At 42.5% G+C, this 23,966-nt stretch overlaps 1 protein-coding gene across 1 annotated transcript; it reads left to right on the top strand.

Annotated features, from left to right (window-relative positions):
* Window positions 1-2,770: 2,770 nt before the first annotated feature.
* On the top strand, window positions 2,771-7,945 carry LOC128652755 (uncharacterized). The gene is made up of 3 exons (XM_053705685.1): window positions 2,771-3,586; window positions 3,905-4,052; window positions 6,588-7,945. Exons 1-3 carry the CDS (start codon window positions 2,771-2,773, stop codon window positions 7,562-7,564), a joined length of 1,941 nt encoding a protein of 646 aa, XP_053561660.1. The 3' UTR covers window positions 7,565-7,945.
* The last annotated feature ends 16,021 nt before the right edge of the window (window positions 7,946-23,966 follow it).

Consider the following 23,966-nt stretch of genomic DNA (forward strand, 5'->3'; position numbering starts at 1 on the left):
GGTGAAATGGTGGTATGAAATATACCAAAATTGTCCTAGATCAATACTTTGGGATGTCTACTAAAAAAAAATATATACATGTCAAGGGATATTCAGGGATTCCTGAAAGATATTAGTGTTCTAATGTAACTAGCGCTAATTTTGGAAAAAAGTGGTTTGGAAATAGCAAAGTGCTACTTGTATTTATGGCCCTATAACTTGCACAAAAAGCAAAGAACATGTAAACATTGGGTATTTCTAAACTCAGGACAAAATTTTGAAACTATTTAGCATGGGTGTTTTTTGGTGGTTGTAGATATGTAACAGATTTTGGGGGTCAAAGTTAGAAAAAGTGTGTTTTTTTCAATTTTTCCTCATATTTTATATTTTTTTTTATAGTAAATTATAAGATATGATGAAAATAATGGTATCTTTAGAAAGTCCATTTAGTGGCGAGAAAAACGGTATATAATATGTGTGGGTACAGTAAATGAGTAAGAAGAAAATTACAGCTAAACACAAACACCGCAAAAATGTAAAAATAGCCTTGGTCCCAAACGGACAGAAAATGGAAAAGTGCTGTGGTCATTAAGGGGTTAAAAAAATATTTACACTACTGTTATAACAAAAATGATTGGTGGCACTAGTTGGCAAGTGGGCTGGCACACAAGCTGGCAGGCAGGCTACTGCAATTAGATTACACTAGCAGACTGATGTTTCACAGTCAAAAAAGTTTTTAAAAAAAAAATATTTACACTACTGTTATAACAAATATGATTGGTGGCACTAGTTGGCAAGTGGGCCTGGCACACACGCTGGCAGGCAGGCTACTGCAATTAGATTATACTAGCAGACTGATGTTTCACAGTCAAAAAAGTTTTTTTTTTAAAATATTTACACTACTGTTACAACAAATATGATTGGTGCCACTAACTTGGCAAGTGGGCCTGGCACACACGCTGGCAGGCAGGCAGGCTACTGCAATTAGATTACACTAGCAGACTGATGTCTCACAGACAAAAAAGTTATCTTTTTTAAATAATTAAACTACTTTTATAACAAATATGATTGGTGGCACTAGTTGGCAAGTGGGCCTGCCACGCACGCTGGCAGGCAGGCAGGCAACTGCAATTAGATTACACTAGCAGACTGATGTTTCAGAGTCAAAAAAGTTTTTTAAAAAAATATTTACACTACTGTTACAACAAATATGAGTGGTGCCACTAACTTGGCAAGTGGGCCTGGGACACACGCTTGCAGGCAGGCAACTGCAATTAGATTACACTAGCAGACTGATGTTTCACAGTCAAAAAAGTTTTTTTTTAATATTTACACTACTGTTATAACAAATATGATTGGTGGCACTAGTTGGCAAGTGGGCCTGGCACACACGCTGGCAGGCAGGCAACTGCAATTAGATTACACTAGCAGACTGATGTTTCACAGTCAAAAAAGTTTTTTTTAAAAATATTTACACTACTGTTACAACAAATATGAGTGGTGCCACTAACTTGGCAAGTGGGTCTGGCACACACGCTGGCAGGCAGGCAGGCTACTGCAATCAGATTACACTAGCAGACTGATGTCTCACAGACAAAAAAGTTATCTTTTTTAAATAATTAAACTACTTTTATAACAAATATGATTGGTGGCACTAGTTGGCAAGTGGGCCTGGCACACACGCTGGCAGGCAGGCAGGCAGGCAACTGCAATTAGATTACACTAGCAGACTGATGTTTCAGAGTCAAAAAAGATTTTTTTAAAAAATATTTACACTACTGTTACAACAAATATGAGTGGTGCCACTAACTTGGCAAGTGGTCCTGGGACACATGCTTGCAGGCAGGCAACTGCAATAAGATTACACTAGCAGACTGTCTCACAGTCAAAAAAGTTTTTTTTTTAAAATATTTAAACTACTCTTATAACAAATATGATTGGGGGCACTAGTTGGCAAGTGGGCCTGGCACACACGCTGGCAGGCAGGCTACTGCAATTAGATTACACTAGCAGACTGATGTTTCACAGTCAAAAAAGTTTTTTTAAAAATATTTACACTACTGTTACAACAAATATGAGTGGTGCCACTAACTTGGCAAGTGGGCCTGGCACACACGCTGGCAGGCAGGCAACTGCAATTAGATTACACTAACAGACTGATGTCTCACAGTCAAAAAAGTTTTTTTTAAAATATTTACACTACTGTTATAACAAATATGATTGGTGGCACTAGTTGGCAAGTGTGCCTGGCACACATGCTGGCAGGCAGGCAACTGCAATTAGATTACACTAACAGACAGTGGCTCCTGTAAGCGGTGCAAAGCTTAGCTGGAGGGAGCTTTGACCGCGGAGCACAATGTAGGCTGAGGTTGAGAGGAAGTGGGGGAGGAGCTGCAAGGTGATAAAGCCTTGCGGTTGAGCGGGAAAGCCAGCAGTTGTTGTTAGTAAAAGTTGGTGAAGCATCTGCAGCTGTTGGCTTTCTCGCTCAGCCTGCGTTATGGCTGATATGGAAGACTTGTTCCGGCGGCTGAAGGAGGCTGCAGAATCGAAGGGACCTACCTGGCTATCTGAGCAGGTCCAAGCATTGCTGGGGGCTCCGGTAGAGGCTGTGGCGGTGCAGGAGCGGTCGGTTCCCAGGAAGAGGTCCACCAGGCAATCCAGGCCTCCATCGCGTCTCAGCCCTGAGGTCAGCAGGAGGGCGTCGTCGACAAGGAGATCCGGTCCGGTTCCGGTTAGGAGGAGTGCGGAGGCAGCGGTATTGGCGGGTCCGGCGGGTGTGGGTCCAGTGCCGATGACGTCATCACCCGGTGTGAGCGGCAGTGATCCGGAGCGGAGGTCCGTTGCTGGCCTGGCCACTAAATCTGGAGGTAGGGGTAAGGTGGCTCACGGCCTGGCAGGGCCTGATCTGGGGGGAGAGGGGCCTTCTGGGAGGTGCCGTGACGGACAGGGTGGCTCCCTGGTTCCTGGTAGTGGGGAAGCAGTGAGCAGTGGTAGTGAGGGAGAGGAGGGACAGGCCACGACAGCATTGGTGGTTGGTGGTCCCAAGGTCAGGCAGAGTGAGTTAGGCCTGGGTTCTCTCCAGCTTAGTCCTAGGTGTCCTAGCCAGTTTAGTGGGGGTGATGTGAGTTGGGCAGTGAGGCCACAAGGGGGGGGGCTTGTTGATCTGGAGTATGGGTCTGGGGAGGAATGTGAGGAGTTGGAGCTGGGCCCTGGGGAGATGGACTTATTTTTAAACTCCTCTGATGAGGAGTGTGTTCCTCCCTCCCCTGGGTCCTCCAGTAGGAATGTTAGCCGTTTTGGGGGGTCAGCTGAGAGGGTTTCTGTGGGTCCTAGGCCTGTGTCTGTTCACCATGCTGTGGGGGGAGGGGGTACGGCCAGGTTCAGGGAGGAGGTTGGGGTGTGTGGCTCACATGTTAGCTTTTCTCTTCCAGAGCATAGCCCATCTGAACGACGGCCAGGGCCTCAACCTGGCCCATCTTTGAGGGAGGATGTCTTCGACGGCCTTGAGGAGGATTTCTCTGGCTTGCACGGCTCCTGGACGGATTCTATTCGTTTGGAGCCTGATGACGGTCCACAGCAGGATGTGCGGCCTGTTGGGCATAAGGAGGTGAGGTGTGGTGTCTCGGGCGGGGTTTCAGAGCTGGCAAGGGAACAGAGTGGGGCCCGGGTGTATACGGCGGCCACTCAAGGGGGTATAGGTGCCAGGGGTCGGCCACATAGGCCAGGAGGACGGGGAGTTGTACATAGGGAGGGGTCAAGAAGACGGCCTGTGGTGGACGTTGATTGGCCTGGTAGTGAGGGTGGGGGAGCTCCCAAGAGGGGTAGGGGAGTTGGTACGGCTCGGAGTAACAGCCGGCAAAGAGGGGGAAGGGGTAGCAGACCTTTTCCTCCCCTGGATATGTATTCACGTTCTACTGTTTTTCAGGATCAACCACGGCAGTTGGCACAACAGGGACGGCCAGCTGTCACTTCTACTGGAGGTGGTCGAGAGATTACGGGGCAACGCAGCAGCGGGCTCCAGGCAACTTTCAGCGGTCCTTCAGGCATCAGGACTACGGAGAGCACTTCAGCAGGTGAGAAAGGGTTGTTGAATGTGGGGGGGAGTGATGTTACATTGTGTGGTGTTAGGAGTGTGGATTGTGACTCAGTGACAGGGAGTGTAGTGGAGGGATTGAAAGTGTTGTTAGCTAAATTGGAAGGAGTTGGCCCTGCGCAAAGGGTTGGAGTAGAGAGGGCGTGGGTCCCTGTTGACAGGTCGGCGGGTGTATCAGTTGTGGAGAGGGTGGAGGACTGCAGTGTGGCGGTCCCTGGTGTCTCAGGGGGTGGTGGCGCGGTGGTGGCGCAGACTTCCGGGCCTATAGTGGGGTCTTCCGGGCTGGTCTCGAGGCAGGGTGAGGGAGCTGAGTTGAGGGTGGCTGATACAGCAATGTCTCGGTCGTGTCTCTGCTCAATCGGGCCGTTGGGGATGCACTTGACCTCTGAGGTGAAGGAAAAGATATATAAGAGGGAATTTATTGAATTTTTCTCTCTTCTCCCGCTTGAGCAGTCTTTCGAGATCCCGGAGGACTCTAAGAAAGACGTGGCCAAGAAAGAGGAGGAGGAGAGGAAAAAGAGATATCGGAAGTTGCCGAAAACATTTTCTAACTGGTCTCAGGCATTTTTGATATATGCTAATGTGTTTGCGAGTAAATTTCCTGACCAGGGTGCAGCGCTTTTTTGTTATCTTGATGAGGTGTCTTCTGCTCAGCGGACGTATGGGGGTATGGCTTGGTGGTCATACGACGAGCAGTTCAGGCAGCGCTTGTCAGTTAAGCCGGAAATGCGGTGGGACGACCGTGACATGGGGTTGTGGCTAAAAATCATGACGCCTCTAAGATCTTCCCAGTCCTTTCGATCAGGAGCCGGTGGCGCCTCCATCGGGGGATCCCCTGCCACGGTCAGAAAAGGTTGTTGCTTTGCCTATAATGAAAAGTTTTGCAAGTGGGGAGCTGCGTGCAAGTTTAAACACGAGTGTTCAGGGTGTGGGGGGGCACATTCCTATGCAAAGTGTTTCCGTAAGGGTAAACCAAGCGGGGTTGGGGACGCGTCTGACAAAGGGGGCGACCCCGGTGAGACTCGCCGCGATGGAGCCTTGGCTCGCCCTGTACGCTAGGCGGAAGGGTTGTTTTGATAAGGCGGCGTTGCTTTTTCACGGTTTTCAATTTGGCTTTGTGATTCCATCACAAGGGGGTTGTGGGGTTTTTAGGGGTAACTTAAAGTCGGCTCGTTTGTGGCCTGGGGTAGTCGTTGAAAAACTAATGAAGGAGGTTGAGTTAGGTAGAATGGCGGGCCCGTTTGATCGCCCTCCTTTGGTTGATTTGCGGATATCACCTCTTGGGGTGGTTCCTAAGAAGGAGCCTGGTAAATTCAGGCTCATTCATCATTTATCATTTCCAAAAGGGGGATCTGTTAATGATGGCATTCCTCAGGAGTTGTCGTCTGTTAAGTACGCGTCGTTTGATCAAGCGGTTAACCTAGTCAGGGAAGCTGGTGCCGCTGCTTTACTGGCTAAAGTAGACATTGAGGCAGCTTTCAGACTGCTACCTGTGCACCCGACTTCGCAGCATCTGTTGGGTTGTTGCGTGGATGGTGCCTACTATGTGGATTTGTGTTTGCCCATGGGGTGTTCCATATCCTGCTCGCTGTTTGAGCAGTTTAGCACTTTTCTGGAGTGGGTTGTTTCTGAACGGGCGGGCCTTTCGTCATTGGTGCATTATCTTGACGATTTTTTGTTTGTGGGTCCGGCGGGTTCAGAGGATTGTATACTCTTACGGGATGTCTGTTATCAGGTTGCGGCCGATTTCGGTGTGCCCATTGCATTTGAAAAGTCTGAGGGGCCGGTGACATCCCTTGAGTTTTTGGGCATTACCATTGACTCTGTGGCCAAGGAATGTAGATTGCCTAGGGATAAGGTTTCTGATTTGGTGGAGGTCATTGACCGTTCGTTGTTATTGAAGAAGGTTACGCTTCGAGAGGTGCAATCCCTGGTGGGAAAGCTGAATTTCGCGTGTCGAATTATTCCTATGGGGAGGGTTTTCTGTAGGAGATTATCTTTAGCTACGGCTGGTGTGAATAAGCCGCATCATTTTGTTCGGCTTTCCAGGGAGCTTAAGGATGATTTGAGGGTTTGGAGACAATTTCTGTTAGGTTTTAATGGCTCAGCGTTAATTCAGGCAGTGAGGGTCTCTAATGAGGAGCTGGGTTTGGTGACAGATTCGGCCGGTGGTTGTGGTTTCGGTGCTTATTTCCTGGGCAGATGGTGTGCAGCTCGGTGGCCCGAGGAATGGTTTTCCTTGGGTCTGGTGAAGAATTTGGTGTTTCTGGAGTTGTTCCCTATTGTGGTTGCCCTGTTTGTCTGGGAGGGAGAGTTGAGGAATCGGGCCGTTGTTTTTTCTTCAGACAATATGGGAGTTGTGTATGCATTGAATACACTGACGGCTATGTCTCTGCCTGTGTTGAGATTGTTGCGTTTGCTTGTCCTGAAATGTTTGCGAATGAATGTTTGCCTGAAGGCCAAACATATTCCTGGTGTCTGTAATTCAATAGCAGACTCCCTCTCTCGGTTTCAGTGGCAGCGTTTCCGGGAATTGGTACCACATGCAGACGAGGAGGGATGCCCGTGTCCGAGTTTCTTGTGGCGACTTGGGGTGGAGGACTGGCTGGACTGGTGAAGAACTCATTGGCACCAGGTACTTGGGCAGCTTATTCAAGAGTGTGGTTGGAGTGGGAGACTAGGTTGTTGTCCCAGGGTTTACGTGAAGGGGAGGTTGATGGTACTGGTGCGTTGCTTGACTGGATGTGGGAATGGGGTGTTTCTCAGTTGTCACATTCCGCTATGGACAGGCGTTTGGCGGCATTAGCTTTCCGCTTCAAACTCTTGGGTCTGGGAGATATTACCAAAGGTTTTTGTGTTCGTCAGGTGCTGAAGGGCTTGAAGAAAGGGTTGGGTGGTCCCTTCCCTGACCATAGGCGACCTATTACTTTTTCGCTGTTGCAGCAGGTGTATATGGTGTTACCTTTGGTGTGTTTGTCTGATTTTGAGGTGTGTTTGTTTAGGGTGGCGTTTGTTCTGGCTTTCTTTGGAGCCTTTCGTATTTCGGAGTTGGTTAGTAAGAATTTGGTTTCTATGGGGGGTTTGGCTTTTTCGGATGTGGCGTTGTTTGATTACAAGGTGGAGATATTTTTGAGGAGGAGTAAGACTGACCAGCTGGGTAAGGGCAGAACGGTGGTCCTTTTTCCGAGTGGTCTGGAAGTGTGTCCTTGGCGATGTTTGTTTGAGTATTTTCAGGTACGTCCGGTTATGGGGGGTTCGTTGTTGGTTCATGTTGATGGTAGGCCGTTGTCGCAATTCCAATTTCGGGCGGTTCTTAACAAATCATTGTGCAGGTTGGGTTTTAATAGCAGGGATTTTGGGTCACATTCCTTCCGCATAGGGGCGGCAACTGAGGCTTCGGTGAGGGGTTTATCTGATTCAGTGGTTAAAGGCATTGGCCGGTGGTGTTCCGCCCGCTATCGCCGGTATGTTCGCCCTGATTTAGGAGTTTAGGCTGGTGGTGTTGTTATTCTCTTCTTTGTGTTTTAGGTGTCGATCGTTTGTGGCTTGTTGGCCATTCTTTCATTTATTGGGCTCGAAGAGCGGCTGCAGCCAAAGTGGATGGATTGCAGTTGGGTATCCCTAAGTCGAGATGTGAGGTCAAATGGTTTGGTGTCAGGGGGCTACGTTGGGACAGGTTGTTGCCGCTAGTGGTGGATTATTGCAGACGCTACCAGCATCCAACGGTGTTGTTGATCCACGCGGGGGGCAATGATCTTGGTTTTCTGCCTCAGAGGGAATTGGTGAGAAGCATGAAGAGGGACATTGGAAGGCTTGTGGAGTTATTCCCTAAGATGAGAATTGTATGGTCGGACATTTTACCTAGGAAGGTTTGGAGGGCGGCTTGGGACCCAGTGCGCCTTGATAAAAGCAGGCGCAAAGTTAATAAGTTGATGGGGTCATTTGTCAGGAGACTTGGGGGCTCGGTGGTTCATCATCCAGACTTAGCTGAGGTTGGTCAGGGCGAATTTTATTTACCTGATGGAGTGCATCTTAATGATTTTGGGCTGCAGTTGTTCTTGCTCGATTTTAAAGAGGCGGTTGGTTCTTTGGTGGGGTTGGCGGGACTGGACTGAAGGTGTCAGGCCAGTCGGTGGCGGGGGTGCTAGCCCTTACATTTACAGTAATTTATGGCCAAATTGTTCATGTGGTATTTGCATCCCTTTGGGGGTTATTCAAGATGGGGTCTCTAAGGGCAAGGGGTTCTTTAGAGACTTATGTTGATTATTGATAACGGGCTCAATCAAGTTGCACGGTTGGGTCCAGTGGATGGAGTGACGGCCAGATAAATATATATTTAGGTCTAGCACCGCTGTTATGTGTAATGTGTTTACAATTTATTTGCACTGTTATTTATTGAGTTATTAAAGTTTTATATGGTTATTTATTAATAAAGGAGCTGCGGCCAATTTATACCAATGCTAAGTCTGTGGTCTTATTTATGGGTAATTTTATTTAAGAGTATGTCATTGTAATATTTGTGTTAGGAGCCGTAAATTAGCGACATAAAAGGTCAAGTGGCTCCTGTAAGCGGTGCAAAGCTTAGCTGGAGGGAGCTTTGACCGCGGAGCACAATGTAGGCTGAGGTTGAGAGGAAGTGGGGGAGGAGCTGCAAGGTGATAAAGCCTTGCGGTTGAGCGGGAAAGCCAGCAGTTGTTGTTAGTAAAAGTTGGTGAAGCATCTCCCTCCCGCCCGTCCCTGTTTTTTATGTTTGCTGGGATTGTTTTTTCTTGTGTGATTGTCGCAGTTGGTAGGCGGGGGTGCTAGCCCTTACATTTACAGTAATTTATGGCCAAATTGTTCATGTGGTATTTGCATCCCTTTGGGGGTTATTCAAGATGGGGTCTCTAAGGGCAAGGGGTTCTTTAGAGACTTATGTTGATTATTGATAACGGGCTCAATCAAGTTGCACGGTTGGGTCCAGTGGATGGAGTGACGGCCAGATAAATATATATTTAGGTCTAGCACCGCTGTTATGTGTAATGTGTTTACAATTTATTTGCACTGTTATTTATTGAGTTATTAAAGTTTTATATGGTTATTTATTAATAAAGGAGCTGCGGCCAATTTATACCAATGCTAAGTCTGTGGTCTTATTTATGGGTAATTTTATTTAAGAGTATGTCATTGTAATATTTGTGTTAGGAGCCGTAAATTAGCGACATAAAAGGTCATGATGTTTCACAGTCAAAAAAGTTTTTTTTAAATATTTACACTACTGTTACAACAAATATTAGTGGTGCCACTAACTTGGCAAGTGGGCCTGGCACACATGCTGGCAGGCAGGCTACTGCAATTATATTACACTAGCAGACTGATGTTTCACAGTCAAAAAAGTTTGTTTTTTTAAATATTTACACTACTGTTACAACAAATATGAGTGGTGCCACTAACTTGGCAAGTGAGCCTGGCACACACGCTGGCAGGCAGGCTACTGCAATTAGATTACACTAGCAGACTAATGTTTCACAGTCAAAAAAGTTTTTTTTTTAATATTTACACTACTGTTATAACAAATATGATTGGTGGCACTAGTTGGCAAGTGGGCCTGGCACACACGCTGGCAGGCAGGCAACTGCAATTAGATTACACTAACAGACTGATGTTTCACAGTCAAAAAAGTTTTTTTTTTTTAAATATTTACACTACTGTTACAACAAATATGAGTGGTGCAACTAACTTGGCAAGTGGGCCTGGCACACACGCTGGCAGGCGGGCTTCTGCAATTAGATTACACTAGCAGACTGGTGTCTCACAGTCAAAAAAGTTTTTTTTTAAATATTTAAACTACTGTTATAACAAATATGATTGGTGGCACTAGTTGGCAAGTGGGCCTGGCACACACGCTGGCAGGCAGGCAACTGCAATTAAATTACACTAGCAGACTGATGTTTCAGAGTCAAAAAAGTTTTTTTAAAAAATATTTACACTACTGTTACAACAAATATGAGTGGTGCCACTAACTTGGCAAGTGGGCCTGGCACACACACTGGCAGGCAGGCAAATGCAATAAGATTACACTAGCAGACTGATGTCTCACAGTCAAAAAAGTTTTTTTTTTGAAATATTTAAACTACTGCTCTAACAAATATGATTGGTGGCACTAGTTGGCAAGTGGGCCTGGCACAGACTCTGGCAGGTGGGCTACTGCAATTAGATTACACTAGCAGACTGATGTTTCACAGTCAAAAAAGTTTTTTTTTTAAATATTTACACTACTGTTACAACAAATATTAGTGATCCCACTAACTTGGCAAGTGGGCCTGGCACACACGCTGGCAGGCAGGCTACTGCAATTATGTTACACTAGCAGACTGATGTTTCACATTAAAAAAAAAAAAAAAGTTTTTTTTAAATATTTACACTACTGTTACAACAAATATGAGTGGTGCCACTAACTTGGCAAGTGGGCCTGGGACACACGCTTGCAGGCAGGCAACTGCAATAAGATTACACTAGCAGACTGATGTCTCACAGTCAAAAAAGTTTTTTTTTTTAAATATTTAAACTACTCTTATAACAAATATGATTGGTGGCACTAGTTGGCAAGTGGGCCTGGCACACACGCTGACAGGCAGGCTACTGCAATTAGATTATACTAGCAGACTGATGTTTCACAGTCAAAAAAGTTTTTTTTTAATATTTACACTACTGTTATAACAAATATGATTGGTGGCACTAGTTGGCAAGTGGGCCTGGCACACACGCTGGCAGGCAGGCAACTGCAATTAAATTACACTAGCAGACTGATGTTTCACAGTCAAAAAAGTTTTTTTAAAAATATTTAAACTACTGTTATAACAAATATGATTGGTGGCACTAGTTGGCAAGTGGGCCTGGCACACATGCTGGCAGGCAGGCAACTGCAATTAGATTACACTAGCAGACTGATGTTTCACAGTCAAAAAAGTTTTTTAAAAAAATATTTACACTACTGTTATAACAAATATGATTGGTGGCACTAGTTGGCAAGTGGGCCTGGCACACAAGCTGGCAGGCGGGCTACTGCAATTAGATTACACTAGCAGACTGATGTTTCACAGTCAAAAAAGTTTTTTTAAAAAAAATATTTACACTACTGTTATAACAAATATGATTGGTGGCACTAGTTGGCAAGTGGGCCTGGCGCACAAGTTGGCAGGCAGGCTACTGCAATTAGATTACACTAGCAGACTGATGTTTCACAGTCAAAAAAGTTTTTTTTTTAAATATTTACACTACTGTTACAACAAATATGAGTGGTGCCACTAACTTGGCAAGTGGGCCTGGCACACACGCTGGCAGGCAGGCAGGCTACTGCAATTAGATAACACTAGCAGACTGATGTCTCACAGACAAAAAAGTTATCTTTTTTAAATAATTAAACTACTTTTATAACAAATATGATTGGTTGCACTAGTTGGCAAGTGGGCCTGGCACACACGCTGGCAGGCAGGCAGGCAACTGCAATTAGATTACACTAGCAGACTGATGTTTCAGAGTCAAAAAAGTTTTTTTTTTTTAAATATTTACACTACTGTTACAACAAATATGAGTGGTGCCACTAACTTGGCAAGTGGGCCTGGGACACACGCTTGCAGGCAGGCAACTGCAATAAGATTACACTAGCAGACTGATGTCTCACAGTCAAAAAAGTTTTTTTTTTTAAATATTTAAACTACTCTTATAAAAAATATGATTGGTGGCACTAGTTGGCAAGTGGGCCTGGCACACACACTGGCAGTCAGGCTACTGCAATTAGATTACACTAGCAGACTGATGTTTCACAGTCAAAAAAGTTTTTTTTTAATATTTACACTACTGTTATAACAAATATGATTGGTGGCACTAGTTGGCAAGTGGGCCTGGCACACACGCTGGCAGGCAGGCAACTGCAATTAGATTACACTAACAGACTGATGTCTCACAGTCAAAAAAGTTGTTTTTTTTAAATATTTACACTACTGTTACAACAAATATGAGTGGTGCCACTAACTTGGCAAGTGGGCCTGGCACACATGCTGGCAGGCAGGCAAATGCAATAAGATTACACTAGCAGACTGATGTCTCACAGTCAAAAAAGTTTTTTTTTTTAAATATTTAAACTACTGCTCTAACAAATATGATTGGTAGCACTAGTTGGCAAGTGGGCCTGGCACACACGCTGGCAGGCGGGCTACTGCAATTTGATTACACTAGCAGACTGATGTTTCACAGTCAAAAAAGTTTTGTTTTTTTAAATATTTACACTACTGTTATAACAAATATGATTGGTGGCACAAGTTGGCAAGTGAGCCTGGCACACACGCTGGCAGGCAGGCAACTGCAATTAGATTACACTAACAGACTGATGTCTCACAGTCAAAAAAATTTTTTTTAAAATATTTACACTACTGTTATAACAAATATGATTGATGGCACTAGTTGGCAAGTGGGCCTGGCACACACGCTGGCAGGCAGGCTACTGCAATTAGATTTCACTAACAGACTGATGTTTCACAGTCAAAAAAGTTTTTTTTTTTAAATATTTAAACTACTGTTACAACAAATATTAGTGGTGCCACTAACTTGGCAAGTGGGCCTGGCACACATGCTGGCAGGCAGGCTACTGCAATTAGATTACACTAGCAGACTGATGTTTCACAGTCAAAAAAGTTTTTTTTTAATATTTACACTACTGTTATAACAAATATGATTGGTGGCACTAGTTGGCAAGTGGGCCTGGCACACACGCTGGCAGGAAGGCAACTGCAATTAAATTACACTAGCAGACTGATGTTTCACAGTCAAAAAAGTTTTTATTTTAAATATTTACACTACTGTTACAACAAATATGAGTGGTGCCACTAACTTGGCAAGTGGGCCTGGCACACACGCTGGCAGGCAGGCAACTGCAATTAGATTACACTAGCAGACTGATGTTTCACAGTCAAAAAACTTTTTTAAAAAAATATTTACACTACTGTTATAACAAATATGATTGGTGGCACTAGTTGGCAAGTGGGCTGGCACACAAGCTGGCAGGCAGGCTACTGCAATTAGATTACACTAGCAGACTGATGTTTCACAGTCAAAAAAGTTTTTTAAAAAAAAATATTTACACTACTGTTATAACAAATATGATTGGTGGCACTAGTTGGCAAGTGGGCCTGGCACACACGCTGGCAGGCAGGCTACTGCAATTAGATTATACTAGCAGACTGATGTTTCACAGTCAAAAAAGTTTTTTTTTTAAATATTTACACTACTGTTACAACAAATATGATTGGTGCCACTAACTTGGCAAGTGGGCCTGGCACACACGCTGGCAGGCAGGCAGGCTACTGCAATTAGATTACACTAGCAGACTGATGTCTCACAGACAAAAAAGTTATCTTTTTTAAATAATTAAACTACTTTTATAACAAATATGATTGGTGGCACTAGTTGGCAAGTGGGCCTGCCACGCACGCTGGCAGGCAGGCAGGCAACTGCAATTAGATTACACTAGCAGACTGATGTTTCAGAGTCAAAAAAGTTTTTTTTTTAAATATTTACACTACTGTTACAACAAATATGAGTGGTGCCACTAACTTGGCAAGTGGGCCTGGGACACACGCTTGCAGGCAGGCAACTGCAATAAGATTACACTAGCAGACTGATGTCTCACAGTCAAAAAAGTTTTTTTTTTTAAATATTTAAACTACTCTTATAACAAATATGATTGGTGGCACTAGTTGGCAAGTGGGCCTGGCACACACGCTGACAGGCAGGCTACTGCAATTAGATTATACTAGCAGACTGATGTTTCACAGTCAAAAAAGTTTTTTTTTAATATTTACACTACTGTTATAACAAATATGATTGGTGGCACTAGTTGGCAAGTGGGCCTGGCACACACGCTGGCAGGCAGGCAACTGCAATTAGATTACACTAGCAGACTGATGTTTCACAGTCAAAAAAGTTTTTTTTAAAAATATTTACACTACTGTTACAACAAATATGAGTGGTGCCACTAACTTTGGCAAGTGGGCCTGGCACACACGCTGGCAGGCAGGCAGGCTACTGCAATCAGATTACACTAGCAGACTGATGTCTCACAGACAAAAAAGTTATCTTTTTTAAATAATTAAACTACTTTTATAACAAATATGATTGGTGGCACTAGTTGGCAAGTGGGCCTGGCACACACGCTGGCAGGCAGGCAGGCAACTGCAATTAGATTACACTAGCAGACTGATGTTTCAGAGTCAACAAAGATTTTTTTAAAAAATATTTACACTACTGTTACAACAAATATGAGTGGTGCCACTAACTTGGCAAGTGGTCCTGGGACACATGCTTGCAGGCAGGCAACTGCAATAAGATTACACTAGCAGACTGTCTCACAGTCAAAAAAGTTTTTTTTTTAATATTTACACTACTGTTATAACAAATATGATTGGTGGCACTAGTTGGCAAGTGGGCCTGGCACACACGCTGGCAGACAGGCAACTGCAATTAGATTACACTAACAGACTGATGTCTCACAGTCAAAAAAGTTTTTTTTTAAAAAATATTTACACTACTGTTACAACAAATATGAGTGGTGCCACTAATTTGGCAAGTGGGCCTGGCACACACGCTGGCAGGCAGGCTACTGCAATTAAATTACACTAGCAGACTGATGTTTCACAGTCAAAACATTTTTTTTTTTAAATATTTAAACTACTGCTCTAACAAATATGATTGGTGGCACTAGTTGGCAAGTGGGCCTGGCACACACGCTGGCAGGCGGGCTACTGCAATTAGATTACACTAGCAGACTGATGTTTCACAGTCAAAAAAGTTTTTTTTTTAAATATTTACACTACTGTTATAACAAATATGATTGGTGGCACTAGTTGGCAAGTGAGCCTGGCACACACGCTGGCAGGCAGGCAACTGCAATTAGATTACACTAACAGACTGATGTCTCACAGTCAAAAAAGTTTTTTTAAAAATATTTACACTACTGTTATAACAAATATGATTGGTGGCACTAGTTGGCAAGAGGGCCTGGCACACATGCTGGCAGGCAGGCAACTGCAATTAGATTACACTAACTGACTGATGTTTCACAGTCAAAAAAGTTTTTTTTTAAATATTTACACTACTGTTACAACAAATATTAGTGGTGCCACTAACTTGGCAAGTGGGCCTGGCACACACACTGGCAGGCAGGCTACTGCAATTATATTACACTAGCAGACTGATGTTTCACAGTCAAAAAAGTTTTTTTTAAAATATTTAAACTACTGTTATAACAAATATGATTGGTGGCACTAGTTGGCAAGTGGGCCTGGCACACACGCTGGCAGGAAGGCAACTGCAATTAAATTACACTAGCAGACTGATGTTTCACAGTCAAAAAAGTTTTTTTTAAAATATTTACACTACTGTTACAACAAATATGAGTGGTGCCACTAACTTGGAAAATGGGCCTGGCACACACATTGGCAGGCAGGCTACTGCAATTAGATTACACTAGCAGACTGATGTTTCACAGTCAAAAAAGTTTTTAAAAAAAAAATATTTACACTACTGTTATAACAAATATGATTGGTGGCACTAGTTGGCAAGTGGGCCTGGCACACACGCTGGCAGGCAGGCTACTGCAATTAGATTATACTAGCAGACTGATGTTTCACAGTCAAAAAAGTTTTTTTTTTTTAAATATTTACACTACTGTTACAACAAATATGATTGGTGCCACTAACTTGGCAAGTGGGCCTGGCACACACGCTGGCAGGCAGGCAGGCTACTGCAATTAGATTACACTAGCAGACTGATGTCTCACAGACAAAAAAGTTATCTTTTTTAAATAATTAAACTACTTTTATAACAAATATGATTGGTGGCACTAGTTGGCAAGTGGGCCTGCCACGCACGCTGGCAGGCAGGCAGGCAACTGCAATTAGATTACACTAGCAGACTGATGTTTCAGAGTCAAAAAAGTTTTTTTAAAAAATATTTACACTACTGTTACAACAAATATGAGTGGTGCCACTAACTTGGCAAGTGGGCCTGGGACACACGCTTGCAGGCAGGCAACTGCAATAAGATTACACTAGCAGACTGATGTCTCACAGTCAAAAAAGTTTTTTTTTTTAAATATTTAAACTACTCTTATAACAAATATGATTGGTGGCACTAGTTGGCAAGTGGGCCTGGCACACACGCTGACAGGCAGGCTACTGCAATTAGATTACACTAGCAGACTGATGTTTCACAGTCAAAAAAGTTTTTTTTTAATATTTACACTACTGTTATAACAAATATGATTGGTGGCACTAGTTGGCAAGTGGGCCTGGCACACACGCTGGCAGGCAGGCAACTGCAATTAGATTACACTAGCAGACTGATGTTTCACAGTCAAAAAAGTTTTTTTAAAAAATATTTACACTACTGTTACAACAAATATGAGTGGTGCCACTAACTTGGCAAGTGGGTCTGGCACACACGCTGGCAGGCAGGCAGGCTACTGCAATCAGATTACACTAGCAGACTGATGTCTCACAGACAAAAAAGTTATCTTTTTTAAATAATTAAACTACTTTTATAACAAATATGATTGGTGGCACTAGTTGGCAAGTGGGCCTGGCACACACGCTGGCAGGCAGGCAGGCAGGCAACTGCAATTAGATTACACTAGCAGACTGATGTTTCAGAGTCAAAAAAGATTTTTTTAAAAAATATTTACACTACTGTTACAACAAATATGAGTGGTGCCACTAACTTGGCAAGTGGTCCTGGGACACATGCTTGCAGGCAGGCAACTGCAATAAGATTACACTAGCAGACTGTCTCACAGTCAAAAAAGTTTTTTTTTTAAAATATTTAAACTACTCTTATAACAAATATGATTGGGGGCACTAGTTGGCAAGTGGGCCTGGCACACACGCTGGCAGGCAGGCTACTGCAATTAGATTACACTAGCAGACTGATGTTTCACAGTCAAAAAAGTTTTTTTTTTAATATTTACACTACTGTTATAACAAATATGATTGGTGGCACTAGTTGGCAAGTGGGCCTGGCACACACGCTGGCAGGCAGGCAACTGCAATTAGATTACACTAACAGACTGATGTCTCACAGTCAAAAAAGTTTTTTTTAAAATATTTACACTACTGTTATAACAAATATGATTGGTGGCACTAGTTGGCAAGTGTGCCTGGCACACATGCTGGCAGGCAGGCAACTGCAATTAGATTACACTAACAGACTGATGTTTCACAGTCAAAAAAGTTTTTTTTAAATATTTACACTACTGTTACAACAAATATTAGTGGTGCCACTAACTTGGCAAGTGGGCCTGGCACACACGCTGGCAGGCAGGCTACTGCAATTATATTACACTAGCAGACTGATGTTTCACAGTCAAAAAAGTTTGTTTTTTTAAATATTTACACTACTGTTACAACAAATATGAGTGGTGCCACTAACTTGGCAAGTGAGCCTGGCACACACGCTGGCAGGCAGGCTACTGCAATTAGATTACACTAGCAGACTGATGTTTCACAGTCAAAAAAGTTTTTTTTTTTAATATTTACACTACTGTTATAACAAATATGATTGGTGGCACTAGTTGGCAAGTGGGCCTGGCACACACGCTGGCAGGCAGGCAACTGCAATTAGATTACACTAACAGACTGATGTTTCAGAGTCAAAAAAGTTTTTTTAAAAAATATTTACACTACTGTTACAACAAATATGAGTGGTGCCACTAACTTGGCAAGTGGGCCTGGCACACACACTGGCAGGCAGGCAAATGCAATAAGATTACACTAGCAGACTGATGTCTCACAGTCAAAAAAGTTTTTTTTTTTAAATATTTAAACTACTGCTCTAACAAATATGATTGGTGGCACTAGTTGGCAAGTGGGCCTGGCACAGACTCTGGCAGGCGGGCTACTGCAATTAGATTACACTAGCAGACTGATGTTTCACAGTCAAAAAAGTTTTTTTTTTAAATATTTACACTACTGTTACAACAAATATTAGTGATCCCACTAACTTGGCAAGTGGGCCTGGCACACACGCTGGCAGGCAGGCTACTGCAATTATGTTACACTAGCAGACTGATGTTTCACATTAAAAAAAAAAAAAAGTTTTTTTTAAATATTTAAACTACTGTTATAACAAATATGATTGGTGGCACTAGTTGGCAAGTGGGCCTGGCACACACGCTGGCAGGCAGGCAACTGCAATTAAATTACACTAGCAGACTGATGTTTCACAGTCAAAAAAGTTTTTTTAAAAATATTTAAACTACTGTTATAACAAATATGATTGGTGGCACTAGTTGGCAAGTGGGCCTGGCACACATGCTGGCAGGCAGGCAACTGCAATTAGATTACACTAGCAGACTGATGTTTCACAGTCAAAAAAGTTTTTTAAAAAAATATTTACACTACTGTTATAACAAATATGATTGGTGGCACTAGTTGGCAAGTGGGCCTGGCACACAAGCTGGCAGGCGGGCTACTGCAATTAGATTACACTAGCAGACTGATGTTTCACAGTCAAAAAAGTTTTTTTAAAAAAAATATTTACACTACTGTTATAACAAATATGATTGGTGGCACTAGTTGGCAAGTGGGCCTGGCGCACAAGTTGGCAGGCAGGCTACTGCAATTAGATTACACTAGCAGACTGATGTTTCACAGTCAAAAAAGTTTTTTTTTTAAATATTTACACTACTGTTACAACAAATATGAGTGGTGCCACTAACTTGGCAAGTGGGCCTGGCACACACGCTGGCAGGCAGGCAGGCTACTGCAATTAGATAACACTAGCAGACTGATGTCTCACAGACAAAAAAGTTATCTTTTTTAAATAATTAAACTACTTTTATAACAAATATGATTGGTTGCACTAGTTGGCAAGTGGGCCTGGCACACACGCTGGCAGGCAGGCAGGCAACTGCAATTAGATTACACTAGCAGACTGATGTTTCAGAGTCAAAAAAGTTTTTTTTTTTTAAATATTTACACTACTGTTACAACAAATATGAGTGGTGCCACTAACTTGGCAAGTGGGCCTGGGACACACGCTTGCAGGCAGGCAACTGCAATAAGATTACACTAGCAGACTGATGTCTCACAGTCAAAAAAGTTTTTTTTTTTAAATATTTAAACTACTCTTATAAAAAATATGATTGGTGGCACTAGTTGGCAAGTGGGCCTGGCACACACACTGGCAGTCAGGCTACTGCAATTAGATTACACTAGCAGACTGATGTTTCACAGTCAAAAAAGTTTTTTTTTAATATTTACACTACTGTTATAACAAATATGATTGGTGGCACTAGTTGGCAAGTGGGCCTGGCACACACGCTGGCAGGCAGGCAACTGCAATTAGATTACACTAACAGACTGATGTCTCACAGTCAAAAAAGTTGTTTTTTTTAAATATTTACACTACTGTTACAACAAATATGAGTGGTGCCACTAACTTGGCAAGTGGGCCTGGCACACATGCTGGCAGGCAGGCAAATGCAATAAGATTACACTAGCAGACTGATGTCTCACAGTCAAAAAAGTTTTTTTTTAAAATATTTAAACTACTGCTCTAACAAATATGATTGGTAGCACTAGTTGGCAAGTGGGCCTGGCACACACGCTGGCAGGCGGGCTACTGCAATTTGATTACACTAGCAGACTGATGTTTCACAGTCAAAAAAGTTTTTTTTTTTTAAATATTTACACTACTGTTATAACAAATATGATTGGTGGCACAAGTTGGCAAGTGAGCCTGGCACACACGCTGGCAGGCAGGCAACTGCAATTAGATTACACTAACAGACTGATGTCTCACAGTCAAAATTTTTTTTTTTTAAATATTTACACTACTGTTATAACAAATATGATTGATGGCACTAGTTGGCAAGTGGGCCTGGCACACACGCTGGCAGGCAGGCTACTGCAATTAGATTACACTAACAGACTGATGTTTCACAGTCAAAAAAGTTTTTTTTTTTAAATATTTAAACTACTGTTACAACAAATATTAGTGGTGCCACTAACTTGGCAAGTGGGCCTGGCACACATGCTGGCAGGCAGGCTACTGCAATTATATTACACTAGCAGACTGATGTTTCACAGTCAAAAAAGTTTTTTTTTTTTAAATATTTAAACTACTGCTATAACAAATATGATTGGTGGCACTAGTTGGCAAGTGGGCCTGGCACACACGCTGGCAGGAAGGCAACTGCAATTAAATTACACTAGCAGACTGATGTTTCACAGTCAAAAAAGTTTTTATTTTAAATATTTACACTACTGTTACAACAAATATGAGTGGTGCCACTAACTTGGCAAGTGGGCCTGGCACACACGCTGGCAGGCAGGCAACTGCAATTAGATTACACTAGCAGACTGATGTTTCACAGTCAAAAAACTTTTTTAAAAAAATATTTACACTACTGTTAAAACAAATATGATTGGTGGCACCAGTTGGCAAGTGGGCTGGCACACAAGCTGGCAGGCAGGCTACTGCAATTAGATTATACTAGCAGACTGATGTTTCACAGTCATAAAAGTTTTTTAAAAAAAAATATTTACACTACTGTTATAACAAATATGATTGGTGGCACTAGTTGGCAAGTGGGCCTGGCACACACGCTGGCAGGCAGGCTACTGCAATTAGATTATACTAGCAGACTGATGTTTCACAGTCAAAAAAGTTTTTTTTTTTAAATATTTACACTACTGTTACAACAAATATGATTGGTGCCACTAACTTGGCAAGTGGGCCTGGCACACACGCTGGCAGGCAGGCAGGCTACTGCAATTAGATTACACTAGCAGACTGATGTCTCACAGTCAAAAAAGTTTTTTTTTTTAAATATTTAAACTACTCTTATAACAAATATGATTGGTGGCACTAGTTGGCAAGTGGGCCTGGCACACACGCTGACAGGCAGGCTACTGCAATTAGATTATACTAGCAGACTGATGTTTCACAGTCAAAAAAGTTTTTTTTTAATATTTACACTACTGTTATAACAAATATGATTGGTGGCACTAGTTGGCAAGTGGGCCTGGCACACACGCTGGCAGGCAGGCAACTGCAATTAGATTACACTAGCAGACTGATGTTTCACAGTCAAAAAAGTTTTTTTTAAAAATATTTACACTACTGTTACAACAAATATGAGTGGTGCCACTAACTTTGGCAAGTGGGCCTGGCACACACGCTGGCAGGCAGGCAGGCTACTGCAATCAGATTACACTAGCAGACTGATGTCTCACAGACAAAAAAGTTATCTTTTTTAAATAATTAAACTACTTTTATAACAAATATGATTGGTGGCACTAGTTGGCAAGTGGGCCTGGCACACACGCTGGCAGGCAGGCAGGCAGGCAACTGCAATTAGATTACACTAGCAGACTGATGTTTCAGAGTCAAAAAAGATTTTTTTTAAAAATATTTACACTACTGTTACAACAAATATGAGTGGTGCCACTAACTTGGCAAGTGGTCCTGGGACACATGCTTGCAGGCAGGCAACTGCAATAAGATTACACTAGCAGACTGTCTCACAGTCAAAAAAGTTTTTTTTTTAAATATTTAAACTACTCTTATAACAAATATGATTGGGGGCACTAGTTGGCAAGTGGGCCTGGCACACACGCTGGCAGGCAGGCTACTGCAATTAGATTACACTAGCAGACTGATGTTTCACAGTCAAAAAAGTTTTTTTTTTAATATTTACACTACTGTTATAACAAATATGATTGGTGGCACTAGTTGGCAAGTGGGCCTGGCACACACGCTGGCAGACAGGCAACTGCAATTAGATTACACTAACAGACTGATGTCTCACAGTCAAAAAAGTTTTTTTTTTTAAATATTTACACTACTGTTACAACAAATATGAGTGGTGCCACTAATTTGGCAAGTGGGCCTGGCACACACGCTGGCAGGCAGGCTACTGCAATTAAATTACACTAGCAGACTGATGTTTCACAGTCAAAATTTTTTTTTTTTTAAATATTTAAACTACTGCTCTAACAAATATGATTGGTGGCACTAGTTGGCAAGTGGGCCTGGCACACACACTGGCAGGCAGGCTACTGCAATTAGATTACACTAGCAGACTGATGTTTCACAGTCAAAAAAGTTTTTTTTTAAATATTTACACTACTGTTATAACAAATATGATTGGTGGCACTAGTTGGCAAGTGAGCCTGGCACACACGCTGGCAGGCAGGCAACTGCAATTAGATTACACTAACAGACTGATGTCTCACAGTCAAAAAAGTTTTTTTTAAAATATTTACACTACTGTTATAACAAATATGATTGGTGGCACTAGTTGGCAAGAGGGCCTGGCACACATGCTGGCAGGCAGGCAACTGCAATTAGATTACACTAACTGACTGATGTTTCACAGTCAAAAAAGTTTTTTTTTAAATATTTACACTACTGTTATAACAAATATGATTGGTGGCACTAACTTGGCAAGTGGGCCTGGCACACACACTGGCAGGCAGGCTACTGCAATTATATTACACTAGCAGACTGATGTTTCACAGTCAAAAAAGTTTTTTTTAAAATATTTAAACTACTGTTATAACAAATATGATTGGTGGCACTAGTTGGCAAGTGGGCCTGGCACACACGCTGGCAGGAAGGCAACTGCAATTAAATTACACTAGCAGACTGATGTTTCACAGTCAAAAAAGTTTTTTTTAAAATATTTACACTACTGTTACAACAAATATGAGTGGTGCCACTAACTTGGAAAATGGGCCTGGCACACACATTGGCAGGCAGGCTACTGCAATTAGATTACACTAGCAGACTGATGTTTCACAGTCAAAAAAAGTTTTTTTTTTTTTAAATATTTACACTACTGTTATAACAAATATGATTGGTGGCACTAGTTGGCAAGTGTGCCTGGCACACACGCTGGCAGGCAGTCTACTGCAATTAGATTACACTAGCAGACTGATGTTTCACAGTTAAAAAAGTTATCTTTATTAAATATTTACACTACTGTTACAACAAATATGAGTGGTGCCACTAACTTGGAAAGTGGGCCTGGCACACACGCTGGCAGGCGGGCTACTGCAATTAGATTACACTAGCAGACTGATGTCTCACAGACAAAAAGTTATCTTTTTTAAATATTTAAACTACTGTTATAACAAATATGATTGGTGGCACTAGTTAGCAAGTGGGCCTGGCACACACGCTGGCAGGCAGGCAACTGCAATTAAATTACACTAGCAGACTGATGTTTCACAGTCAAAAAAGTTTTTTTTAAAAATATTTACACTACTGTTACAACAAATATGAGTGGTGCCACTAACTTGGCAAGTGGGCCTGACACACACGCTGGCAGGCAGGCAGGCTACTGCAATTAGATTACACTAGCAGACTGATGTCTCACAGACAAAAAAGTTATCTTTTTTAAATAATTACACTACTGTTATAACAAATATGATTGGTGGCACTAGTTGGCAAGTGGGCCTGGCACACACGCTGGCAGGCAGGCAACTGCAATTAGATTACACTAGCAGACTGATGTTTCAGAGTCAAATTTTTTTTTTTTTTAAATATTTACACTACTGTTACAACAAATATGAGTGGTGCCACTAACTTGGCAAGTGGGCCTGGGACACAAGCTTGCAGGCAGGCAACTGCAATAAGATTACACTAGCAGACTGTCTCACAGTCAAAAAAGTTTTTTTTTTTAAATATTTAAACTACTCTTATAACAAATATGATTGGGGGCACTAGTTGGCAAGTGGGCCTGGCACACACGCTGGCTGGCAGGCTACTGCAATTAGATTACACTAGCAGACTGATGTCTCACAGTCAAAAAAGTTTTTTTTTTAAATATTTAAACTACTGCTCTAACAAATAT

Source organism: Bombina bombina, chromosome 3 (genome assembly GCF_027579735.1).
Source record: "Bombina bombina isolate aBomBom1 chromosome 3, aBomBom1.pri, whole genome shotgun sequence".
Lineage (NCBI taxonomy): Eukaryota > Metazoa > Chordata > Amphibia > Anura > Bombinatoridae > Bombina > Bombina bombina.